The 12,861-nt window shown below is 36.6% G+C and overlaps 1 protein-coding gene across 1 annotated transcript in view; it reads left to right on the top strand.

Moving 5' to 3' along the window:
* Window positions 1-3,748: 3,748 nt before the first annotated feature.
* The window catches only part of CAPRIN1 (cell cycle associated protein 1), a 33,178-nt gene continuing 24,065 nt past the window's right edge, over window positions 3,749-12,861 (top strand). The window contains exons 1-5 of the mRNA XM_035892622.1: window positions 3,749-3,770; window positions 7,808-7,870; window positions 9,681-9,767; window positions 12,248-12,486; window positions 12,588-12,670. Of these exons, the coding sequence (XP_035748515.1) occupies window positions 7,835-7,870; window positions 9,681-9,767; window positions 12,248-12,486; window positions 12,588-12,670 (445 nt within the window). The 5' untranslated portion in view covers window positions 3,749-3,770; window positions 7,808-7,834. The remainder of the gene's footprint in view (window positions 3,771-7,807; window positions 7,871-9,680; window positions 9,768-12,247; window positions 12,487-12,587; window positions 12,671-12,861) is intronic.

Raw genomic sequence — 12,861 nt, 5'->3', positions numbered from 1 at the left:
CGTAAAAAATGGGTGTTGGTTTTTCCTGATATTTTTAAAAATGAAACAACAGAAAGCAGCCATCCAGGAGCTTTTAAATAAGTTTTAAAATCTGAGGATCGTTTCTTGATCCTTGTCTGAATGCTATTGTGTATAGATAGGACAAGATGTGTGTCTTAAACTTGACGTTAATACATCTGAATGTGCGCGCACACAACAATGCGGGTCCTCAACTCAAGATCTTTCTGTATATCTTTAGTTGTTTCAATAAAATAAAATGGTTTGAAACAATTATTGTATCTAACATAGAAAAAATACTCTAAAAATATTTTTCTATGATGTTCAAAATGTGTATTTTAAAAACTAAAATTAGCAGATGAAAATTCTTCTGGCCTATACTTTGGAGTAATAAAGAGAATTATGCTTATATTGGTGTGCAGGTCAGCTTTCCTTTCTGGTAGTGTTTTTATTTACCTTTTAAAATAAATAATTTACACCTGGTTTAGCCATTCCATTCTATTTGAATAGACTTTTGGTCAACTTTCATAGTATCTTAAGTTAGAAGGATATGTGGGAGGTGATTATTCTGGCAGAATAGAGTGAAAATCTGTGTTGCTGGTCTCATGGAGGCCTTAGTGTTTTGGTTTGGTTTTTTTTTTTTTGTGTATCTGTGGCTGCTCTTGCAACTTTTTGTAACTATGGTGCCATAGCGAGTGAATACAAGGGATGAAGTGCCTTTTTCTGGAAATGGCTTCTGTTGGAAGATCTTCTATTAAAATTACTTAGAGCATCTTGTTTTGGGGTACTCAGTGCTAGGCAGTGTGGGCTTAAAAAAGAAAAGGCAAAGACTAGGTCTTGAAAAAGAAAAGCTAGGTGTGCTCTCACACCAATGAATTAAAGTTCAAAGATTTCTCAGTCTTAACGGGCTGAAGAAGTTCTGAAAGTTACTGACTTAGGAATCTCACGTAAAGACCATAAAAGTAATTAATGAATTTTTCTTGGTGTATTAAAGCAGAATTACTGATTTGTGGGCTTGAGCCTCTCCCTTGGTGGGGGAATCAACAGTTTTTTAGTTAATCAACATTCTTTAATAAAGAGAACATTATGTGCCTAGGGTCCTGAAAACAAAGCTTATTGTACACATGGACATCGGCATTTTTATTTTATTACTTGATAAGTTTCCTTAAGTAATCAAATTCATTGATTTTCCTTTATTTTGAATCTTCTGTTGATTTTTTTTTTCCTAACCATCCAAAAAGTAAAATCATACCGGATACTGCACAGACAGGAGTGGGTGAAAAATCCAGTAAGTCTCACCAAAAACTTCTGCTTAGTTGAACATGTAACCCCTTCTTTGTCAGCAGCTGATAATGAAGGCCAGTAGGGATGATTTTGAGAGCTTTGTATTGGAGAACAAATACAAAAAAAAGTCTTGATTTAGACACGTGCTTTCAAAGGATCAAAAATAATTCCTCTGTAAGATCTTGGGATTTAAATGGTATGTGCGACTTCTAATTGAGGAAAGGTCACTCTTTATGAAGAAATTAGAAATTATGAAGTAAATTATTTAGTGTCATGTTTCCCTCTAAATATAAAATGATGTGACCATCAGAATACGGTACACAATATCAAATCATAGTATTTCTAACTTGGTTCTATAATATTTTGACTGTTTCTGTCTATACTAGATCATTTGTCATGCTTTCATTTTCTCTTCTTGAAAGTGACCTCGTTGTTTGGAAAAAAAAAAAAGAGTATTGCTTGTGTTAAGAGGGACTAGGATCAACTGAACTGCTGTTCATGAATTTATGTGAAAACATGGCCTGAAAATACCTGTTCTCTCTTCATCTCTTTATATTTGGAAATGATAGGAATGCTATCCTGTTTTCTTCCCCTGTTCTTAGATGACTAGATACTTGTGCGTGCATGGGAGACAGTAATTGAAGGGGTATTTTCTCTACAAGACCTTCAGACATGCAACTTGAGTATATGTTGACAAGCTTAGTTAATTTAAAAGTTGCATGAACTCTTCTAGGTGTCTGAGGTTAGAATCTTACTAGCTCTCTAAGTTCCCTAGGAGAAACTACTTCAGTAAGACCTGCATTTTCACCTTCTGCCTGCCCCTCCTGTGTTTTTTTTTTTTTTAGAGGAAAAAACCTTTCCAAATTAAGCCAAGTGAATGGAGATCAAACTCGTGTCTTGATACAATGACAAATGAAAGAAACAAAGTTATTTTTGCTTTCAACTTGTGTAATATAGCACGAGCTATGTAGAAACAGTTTTAAAACCTGAATGTTCTGTAAGGGGGACAAAATCTCTCATTTGCTAATGTGGTTAAGGTATGGGCAAGTGATCGCTAAGATGATTGTTCTTGGCCAACTGTAAATATGGAGTAAGCATGTTAGCTTAAACTACTTGACATGACTTGAGATTGGTGTATACAGTTAAAAAGATGGCACATTTGAGCTGTAGCTGGTAACTAAAGATGCTGTTGCTTTATCAGCCTATCTTAAAATTTCCCAATAAGTGTAGTCCTGACTGGGTTGAAAAATGAATGTGTTAAAAGTGCCTCTGTCATTATTGCACAGGAATTTTCACTGGAACAGTAGATGGATATTTGAAGTTCATCTGACTTGGTTCAATAAAATGTTGGATTTCCCTGTAGGAAACGGTTACGAACCTATAGTAAAAGCTGAGATCAGTTTTCTGTTCTTGTAGATGCAGCTACTGATACCAGGGAAGTGCCATGCATCAAGTTGCCCATCAGTAGGAGCACTCTTAAGTGTTTTTGCGCGATTATTTGGGCCACTTGGATGTTCAAGGCTTGTGTCTTTCCAGAAGCTCTCCTTGTGAAGCTTGATTTCAAATTCATCTTTGGAGATTAAATGTGACTTTGAAACCAAGAAATTGTAAAATTCGTTTGAAACTGTGTATTGCAAGCCTGAATCTTTCTTTGAAACCTCTTCTGATAGCAGCTTTGAATAAGCAGGCTTCATCTCTTAAAAACCAAGCAGGTTCCTCTGTGAAATTATTTGGTGTTTGGTACTTTCTGGTTTCAGCTGGCTTTGTTTTGGTTTTATGTAGCATAGGGATTATTTCTCATAGCAAGTTCTGTTAACTAGAAAAATGATCAGTCCTACAAGCTGTGAAAGATCTTACAGTTATTTAAATTTTTCAGATGCTACTTTGATGTTTTGTTGATGCTTTTCCCTTTCTTTCAGAAGAGAGAGATAGACATAATATGTTGGGAGAGCCCAGTTTGTGTTCTAGAACCCAATTTGCCTTCTAGAATTCACTTGTAAAAGTAACTTGTTTTGAACATAAGTGATGTGTAGATCAAAATCTAGGTGTGGTCAGCTTACCTGTAGATTCATACTGTTTCTATAGGAAATACCGTATGGCGATTTAGAAAGAGGAGGACATTTATATCCAGCCACCAAAACTTTGAGAGGTTTCACTCATCTCACTCAACTTAGTTCAGGTTACTGAAGAAGCAAGGTTTTTTCTCTGTAGTCAACTCATCTGAATTGAAAAGGTTTATATTTTGAAGATTGCACATATCCATCAGTTCTGCATTTCTTTGGGAATGCGTCCTGCTCTGAGTCATTCTCCCGTCTCTATGGCTGTGTCTGTCTCATTGGATCAGGCTCCTGACCCAGCTGTCAGTCTGGCTGTATGGCTGTCCTTGTTGGCGTGTGGGAAGGGTCAAGAACATGTGGTGAGCAGAATACCCCTTCTGTGATCGGTGTCCTCTGGGGTAAGCTGATCATGAGGCTGCAGTCTCAGAATTGGTATGTCTTTTTATCACTCACTTAAAAACCAATACAGATATTTTTTTCTAAACTGTCAAACTTACCAGGCTTTTGGGGAAAAAAACCCCACAAGAATATTTACAACTGTTATTTCAACAATTAATTCAGTTTAAACAGAAAAGCTGTACATGTGTTGTGGAGTATTGATGTTAATGCTTTGTTACATCTTCTTGATTATAACTTAGGACTGAAACAGCTTCTTGGGACTTCTGTTAGGTGTGTGTATCTACAATAGGAAGCATACCAGGTAGTAAACGTGAGAACTGTGGGTTTTTTTGAGAGGTTCTGAACTTCCATGTTTCATTTCTGATACAGTTTAAATGTTTTACCTTTTTGATTCTTTTTCTGCCCATTTTTCTGAGGAAATGGGAGGACTGATGTATTTTTTTTTTTTAGTCGTTTCTGGGCAGTCTTTGAGAAGTTAAACTGATGAATGAGTGTGGAAATGATGGTGAAGGGCATATAAATACACTGTACAAATTAAAACAAGTTAATAAACTTCTGTTGCATAGCTTGGCTTTTCTTTTGCTTCACTGAGAAACGTATGACAGCTATTTTAAATTTTGGATTATCTTAATTGCTTAATGCTGTTCAAAAAATACATGCCATTTTGAAATTATCTTGGAAAACAGACTTGCAGTAGTCCCCTCCATCTTTGCTTTGCTTGTAGTGAAGCGTGCATTACAAAATGTTTACTTCAGCTGGTTGAAGAGGTTACCATCTTCCCTTCCACCTTGTCATATACACTTGTGCCGCTGTTACTGGTATAAACCATACCATTGAAATTACCTGGTTAAATATAGTGCCTCCTTCTTGCTCCTGGCCCCCTTTTTTAAGGGTTATTTTTAATCAGATCATTCCAGTGATCCAGTTTACAGTCATTTACAGCGGTATGCTATAACAGCACAGCTGAGTGGTCAGGCACTTTTAAAATCAGTATTGGTTTTGAAGCTAATGTAATGTAACTGCATTTTTTTTTTTTTCCCCACCGCTTTAGGATAACATTTTTGAGGCAATTCAGAGATGGTAATGAGAACCTGAGTGTGAGGGAAAGGTATCTGTTACCATAATAAAGTAACTCAATTTTGGATTCCTATTAAATAAAATCTAGGGCATAACTAGCAATGAACACTACCACTTTGCCTGTGTGCCACCCCCCCGTAGCCTCTCTGTAGTGCTCTTCTCTTAGGGAACTCGAAAATACTTGAGGTATCTCAGTGGTCGAAGAGCTGAAGCGTGGTGGCTTGCTATCTGCAGAACTGGGGGCTGCTGACTCATGAGCTGTTTAATAGACAATTTATGTACTTGTTTTGCCACTTGATTTTTTTTTTCCTGCTGGTTTAGCTTTTATGCTTCAAGATGTATATCCATGATGAGTGAGGATGAAGTTGTGTAAGGGGGGTAAAATTAAAAAAATCTTTACTTCTTGCAGACACTGCAGTAGGTTGTTAAGCAGGAATTTTACTGCAGTTATTTCACAGCACTAAGGCTGCTCTTAGGTTGCTGTTAGTTGACAATACAGATTAAAAAGAAAGCATTTTGCTTCCTTAATATTACTGTGTAATGCAACATCTGGATTTTACAGTGTCTTTGAGATGATAGAAAAACACTTAACTTGGCATTTGAAATCTTTGTGATAATACATAAATATATATTTGCTTGTCCTCTGCATTGCAGCTGAAAGGGCTTTCCTTCTTTTGCTTTTACCTTTCTGATATGGAGGTTTTTAAGGAAGAAAAAGTGAAGAGGAATAATTTCTCATGGTTAGATGTAGACATATTACCCTGTGTTTTTTATTTGACGCATTGCTGAATGAAAATGTACAAAGCATTTGCATTAGACCTTAAGAATACTTGACCATTTAAGAAAAATGTAACCACTGTTTGAATATGTTATTGCAATATGCTTAATCTGAAGATACCAACCATGCTGAAGTAAGGCTGCATGGAAAAACTATGCAGGAACAATTGCAGTTATTTAGGGTATTTTTGTCACTTCCCTCCCTTATGCCCTTAGCCACCAAAATGGATTATGTGGATGTTTTGCAGCATAATTTTGCAAAACACGCTTTCTTCAACAAAGTTGATCTAAGTAGTGCTCTCCTAGAGTTTTATGTTCTATCCTGTTTGTTTTACTGTTGTTGTTCATGGATTTGTGTTGGAGACTGGATCACAGAAATTATTGGAGTTTTTGGAATGCTTTTTTGTAGACACTGTTTAAACTGGCTCTTATTAGCAGTCTATTTACTGTGAAGCCTCACAAACGATTGCATCAGTGTGACCAAGGGAATTGTAATCTGCAGCATGGGAGTAAGTGGTTTGAGCAAGCAGGAACTTTTAAAAATTTCTTTTGTCTGCAAAGCCAGTTTGTTGTAGGATTTAAGCTACCTTAAGCAGCAGAGGCGTGGGTTAACCTGGCTGGCTTTGCATTGGGCACTGCAATGTTTGAGCTCTTTACCCTCCCTTTTTACTTCATAGCTCAGCTACCATCTCTTAAATCATGAAAACTACTTTTGTGATTGTCCAACCATGTCATCATCTATTCTAAAATTAGTACGTATAAGAGTAAAATGACTTTATTTCCTGTTGTCATAGATTTCCAATATACCAAATGCTCTTCAGGGGTATTTTTTTTGATATACTACCAACTGTGGCTGCTCCAGTTGACAACTATTACTCTGCCAATGTCTGTCCCCAGCATGAAATTCCCAGTAACATATTTTGGCATTCACGAAGTATCTTACTACTTTGGCTTTACCTACCTTTGCTGCCTCTAATGCTTTGAAAGATGAAGTAGTTAAGTGTTAAATCTAACCTGTAGGACTTCCAAAGAAATAAACTGTTGGTGCTAGGTGACATCAAAAGGACCAAGTCTCATAAGGGTGGCTGTGTGTTTCAGTATGGGCATCAAATACTTTGTAAGAGGAGCTTTCTCGTTGAACTGTTTCACAGACTTTGATCTTTCCAAAAGGTCTGAGATTGAGCACAGAAGTTGAATTAGCTAGAAAAACATTGGTAAAATATTTTAACTGAAATGTCCTGAACAAAAATAGTAAAAAAACCCAAAGACCACCACCAAAAAAAAAAATTGTCACTCTGTGGCAAGTATAAACCCTGAAACAGTGGTTGCATCAGGGTTTGTATTATTTTACATTCAAAATGAAGTGTTTCTGTTTGCTTTCCTTTTCATGTTTGCTAGATTGGGAAGATATTGTTAAGTATTTGTTTTAATGACTTTCTTTAAGGCAAATTTCAGTAAAAAAAATACAAGCGTATGTGATAGTACAGAAATTGTGAAAACTTAGAGCTTAGTACTTATGTTATTCTTATAAACTTTGCTTCCTTTCTAAGAACCTTTCTACTTAATCTGTAGGTTCTTTGTCACTTCGGCATCGTTAAGTGTTACCTTCTTTTGGCTAATGTCAGTTTTTTTTTATTAACCCAGCCATTCCTCTTTCAGTTTCTCCCCTTGAAAAAGAAATCTTAATGCTCTTGAACAAAAATATTTTAGAGCTATTAATACCAATTGTGTTGGTGGGCATTCTTGCACAAAGGATTAGAAACTTCTTAAATTCTTTAAAGCTACCTTCACAAAGAATTACAATCCTGAATCTTATTAGCATTGACAGTGGTTTTTTGCAGTTAATGTTTTTGGTATTGTGATATGGTGGTAAGCTCTGGTGCAGAACTGAGTTCAACTCTTGTTTGGACTGAAGGAAATGTGCATTGAGAGTGCTCTCCCCGTTAGGAGGAATATGTGTCTCCTCAGGTCGTGAGGATGTATTGTGATAGCCGAATAACATTAAAATACTTGTCACTTGGGGAAGTGTTTTATGTTTTTTTAACCCAGAAAACAAGTTTTCTCAGGTACTATTTCTGCATAACGGTTGCATGCTTGTGTGATGTTACCATCTATGTTCACTGCGGTATTACAGTACCTAATTTTGCTAGCGCAAATAGAAAAAAGTAGTAACCTGATTTATAGCTCCTCATAATAGCTTTTTTCTTTCTTTTCAGAGCAAACTTGATGATTATCAGGAAAGAATGAACAAGGGAGAACGTCTGAATCAAGATCAACTGGTAAAAAAGCTAACCAACCAAAAATCCAACCAAAAATTAACTAGATCTCTGTTAAATTGTTTTGTGATCTTGGTGGGGAAGGAAGGGGTGAATTTCGCTTCCCCTTTCCCCTTGCTAAAACCTAGATTTTTCTGAGCTCTGACTTGGCCTCAGGTTTTTCTTGCCTAGAACATCTCAACTTTTCTGTTAATCAGAAAAGAACAGATAGAGGAATGTGTTGTAATGCTTTATGCTTGTTGAGGTTAGGTTGTAAATAAGCAGTGGTGAAAATTGGTGTATGTAATACCTAGGACTGTTAAAAGAGCTAAATGTTACCTTTGAGGTTCTCTGAACATCATCCTTTTCTTCGCAGAAAATGTGCCCAGGGAGGACTTAAGGAGCTTAGTCACTTGGTGGTAGCTTGTAAATATTGCGCAGTCTAGTTAGAGATCTAGCTTAGACCAAGTTCTGAAGGGCTCTGAAAATAAGCTATGTCCACGTGTGTATCACAGCTAGCAGTGCAGCAGATGTGACGCTCTAGATAAGCTGGGCTTACTGGTTGTATGTTGCTTCTCTCCTTGTTGGGGCTGTTCTTAAAGTAGGTTGCTGTAAAGTTTGACTGAACAGCAGTTTTCCAGTTGTGGTAAATATAAAGCAACTATCAAATTAAATTCAGTTGTATGATGCAAACATGCATATTGGTACTTAGAGATTACCAGATGCTCAGTAATCAACAATATTTTGTTGATTTTTTTTTTAACATTGAAAAGAGTGAAGAAAAAAAAAAATTACCCTGCAACTATTGCAGCTGTTCACAATTAAACCATGAGAAGTTTTCTGTTTGTTGAGCAGGGAAGGTAACTGAAATTTCATATTGAGGAGAGAAGCTCATGAATTAAGTTTTATGAAGACCACAGCCTGACTACCACAGTTCATAAAGATAAAATCTTTTTTGGCTGGAGAAATGCTGAAAGCATTTGTTATTTTTACTTATGTCTTCTGCTTCTACAAATCAGCTAAGAATGATTCATTTTGTAAATTCTCTAATGTACATGTGTAATATGTGTATATGTGTAAGTTTCTTAGTTAGCTATATTACAACTGGAAATCCTTAAGAAAAAAAAGCAAATGGAGTTCACATTCCTTGCTTTTCAAAGAAAGTGTAGGACCTTACCTTTTCTTTGGCTCAATAGTTCTTACCAAGAAGGTTCCATTATTAATTTAGTCACAGCAGAGTGTGTCTCAGCTGTTGTTTGGTTTTTTTTTTTTTCCCCCTGAGTTGACTCTCTAATTTTCAGTACTGCGAAGTGGGTTAAAGAGTTTGGATTGCTTTGATGCAGAGCAGAGTGTTAGATTTAAGACAATAGCAAATAATACAGATTTCTGGAGGAGGGAATGTTGCTCTGTATAGCATTTTGATTTTTGCTCTGACTCAAGATAACAAGATGTTAATTCTCAAACCTTTATCTCTTGAGTAGTCTTGAGTTGCCTGATTACTTTTCTCCCCTATTCCCTCAGTCTGCTAGTTAGTTCTTGTCAGAAAGTAGCTAAAGCCAAACATTAAACTATCATGTGCGTGAGCATATATATGCGTATGTTTTAGCATATTTATCTAAGAAATTAGAGGCCCTAAAGACATACACAAGCCTCTTCAATATTTTGGCCAGTGAAAATCAAAATTTGACTTAAGGTTGTTGCAGGCACTCCCATTCAGGGTTGCCGTGTCTCCCTCAGGAACTAATAATATGGGAATTTCTTTGTTGGAAGTATGTATTTTGTTTTATTTGTGGTGGTTTACTTTTGTGTGTGTGTTTTTTTTTTTTTATTTAAGGATGCAGTGTCAAAATACCAGGAAGTGACAAATAATCTGGAATTTGCTAAAGAACTGCAGAGGAGTTTTATGGCTCTTAGCCAAGACGTAAGTAAAGAGCAAGCGGTGCAATGTGGGCTATCGGCTGCAGTACCAGACACTTAGGCTTTAAACTCTTTTACTAGTCCTAGATGCAGTAGTTGCTTCTACTTACAGGGATGAAATGCTTAAGATTTCTTTTATGTTTGGCTGCTTTCTTTTACTTTGTACTAGTTTGTGTCAGGTTTTCTGAAGACTGTTCTGAAGATTTTTCTGATGGACTACATAAATGTACGGGAACAAAAATAATGTAATTTTCTGACAAAACTTAACTGTTGAAAGCGGTGTGATTGCAGAAGAGGCCTGTCATGCAACATTATAGACAGCCACTTACTGCCAATAGTAACTTTCTCTCAAAAGAAAATGGAGATTTCACAGGCCTACTTCTCTCTTTGGCAAGTGGCTGAGGGTTTTAATTTCTTTATATTACCATAGGATATCAAGTCTCGGCAACTGAAAGCATTGCAGTTCCTTTTTCAAGATTCTTGCTGTCTTGTGAATTGCAAATACAGTCTAAAACTGCTGTATGGGACAAGGTTAATATTGTTTTCCTAAAGGATAAGTTAACTGAATGCTAGTAAACCAGGTAATCTTTTGGGTTGGCCTTTTATCAAGGATGTAAAATAACAGTGTAGTAAAGAATAAGTTCTAAAACTCCACTAGACAGTTCTAGTTTATGTGAACAGCTTTGCTTTATTTCTTTGTGCCAAAAGCTGCAGACAAAAAGACACATTTTAGACCTCTGTGGTACCATTGCAAGGAAGAATTAATTCTGGGGCAAGCTGAAAGCATAACCCATTCTACAGGACTGGAAGATTCTAAATGCAGTTAATACAGTTAGTTAATGAGTTATGGAAAGAGCAGCAACATTGGTAGAATTCATTATGTAGTCGATGTTAGTGCAGCAGACTGGTCTAATGAGCATATTTAGTGTGTGAACAGCTGATGTGATAATTTGAAGGGCATCAGCATCCTCACATTATAAACTGCTTTCTACTTTTGATATGGTTGTAAATGTATAGGCCTCTAAGTGAAGCTGTTTCTTTGCTTTTCTTGCATCAGGGTTCTATGTATGTTTATAGAATGTTCGTAATGAAGAACTTTCTTCTTTTGACAAAGTTTGTCCTGAAATATTTCCCTTGTCAGCTGACTGCTAAAAGAAGCGAGTGAATCCAGGAGTAACAAATAGGCGCTTTGATTTCAAACTTTGTTCCATTTATTCTTGATTGGAGTTAGTTCTCATACAGTTGATTTTTAAGATAAGGTTTTAAAAAAGAAATTTAGATGCTTCAGAGGGAGAAAGTTACTGTCACAAGTTACATTTTTTGTAAAAGAAGATTAAAGCTTTGTATAGTTACAAAGTGAGTAAGCTGAATTTTGGATGCTGGATGGTTGGATTAAGAGTAAGAATGGAAGAAAGGTCCTGTAGGTTCAGATAAGTGATGCATTTAGACCACTGTCACGACAGCAGTTGTAGGAGGTACTATGTAGAGTACAAGGCTGCTTATTATCTGTCATCCATTCCCTATGGCTTCTGTGATCCTTAAGCTGAGAATGTTAGAGAGTAGATGCATTCCCGTTCACTTTAGTGTCTGTCTGTGGACCTCATGTCCAAGAATGTGTTCAAGTGCTTTTTGAACTTGCTGATACTGTCCATCTCCCCAGCCTTTCATGGCAAAACATTCTGTGAGTTCCCTCCTGTGGTGTGTAAGAAACAAAGAGTGCTTTTGTTTATCTGTTTTAAGCTGATCTTCTAGTATTTTCAATGAGTGCCTCCTACTATCATGGGATGTGGTGAATAACCGCTCTGTTTGTGTTATCTGCTGGCCTTTGTGGCCTGTACAAAAAATCTGGGATGCCCTTACTCCTCCAAACTGAAGAACCCAAGACTTAGGCTCTGCTCATAAGGCAACTGCTCGGTCCTGTTAGTCGTTGAGTTGCCTTTCTCTGTACCTTTTCTAATTGCTGTAAGTCCTCCTTGAGTTATGGAAGCCAGAAGTTGTAAATAGCCCCAATATTTGTTGAAAAGGTACCTAATTTTGTACATTTTTGCCACTTTCATCTAGAACAAAACCACTTAGTATTACAGAGTGTTTCATAAAGGAAGCAGATAATAGCAAGCTGGGCTTGTTAGAAATAACATGTTCATGTCTGAAGCTTTAGATGTGGTAATTGCAGTTACTTGACTGAACTACCCGTAAGTCATGAATTACAGACTGCAAGTAAGAATATTAAGACGCAGGATGATCCAAGGTTTGTGGCACTGATTTTAAAGTTTGTTTTAATTTGCAGGGGTTTGAATCTGCTTAAAAGATATTTTTCAAATTTCCCGGGTTATTCTGCTGTAACGTTAGATGGATGTTGGTGTTGAACTGCCGTTTATCAATCTCTACTTCTCAGTAAAAGACATTTCAAATCTATTTTTTTTCCCCAAGTTCACTACAGAATCCAAGTTTAAACAATTTAAACTTTCTTCTCGTTTTAAACAGATCCAGAAAACAATAAAAAAGACAGCTCGCAGGGAGCAACTGATGCGAGAAGAAGCTGAGCAGAAGCGTTTAAAGACAGTACTAGAGCTACAGTTTATTTTGGAGAAGCTGGGCGATGATGAAGTGCGCAACGACTTGAAACAAGGTTCAAATGGAGTACCAGTACTGACAGAGGAGGAGCTGACAATGCTGGATGAGTTTTACAAGCTAGTTTATCCTGAACGAGACATGAACATGAGGTAGGCTTACAGTAAAGTACTTTTCTTTATAATTGTCAGTTATATGTTTGTATGGTGGTAATTTAAAGACTTGGTAAGAAATTAACTTTTTTTTTTTTAAGGTTGAATGAGCAGTACGAGCAAGCATCTGTTCATCTGTGGGACTTGCTGGAAGGGAAGGAAAAAACAGTTTGTGGAACAACCTGTAAGTATAGTCTCTGTATTAAGAGATACTGCACTGAATTTGTTTGAACTAAAATGGTGTCCTATACGAGAACTTTGGCAGTTCGTTCTTTTTCTAAGTTTTTAGAGTATCTACTTTTTTTCAGACATTAGCTGGACTGCACAGACTAACTTACTGAAGTGTGAGCTTATTTTGTGTAGTGAATTTTTTTT

Source organism: Egretta garzetta, unplaced genomic scaffold (genome assembly GCF_000687185.1).
Source record: "Egretta garzetta isolate BGI_Z169 unplaced genomic scaffold, ASM68718v1 scaffold454, whole genome shotgun sequence".
NCBI lineage: Eukaryota > Metazoa > Chordata > Aves > Pelecaniformes > Ardeidae > Egretta > Egretta garzetta.
The sequence above is the reverse complement of the archived record's forward strand: the minus strand, read 5'-3'. Positions and strand labels throughout refer to the sequence as shown.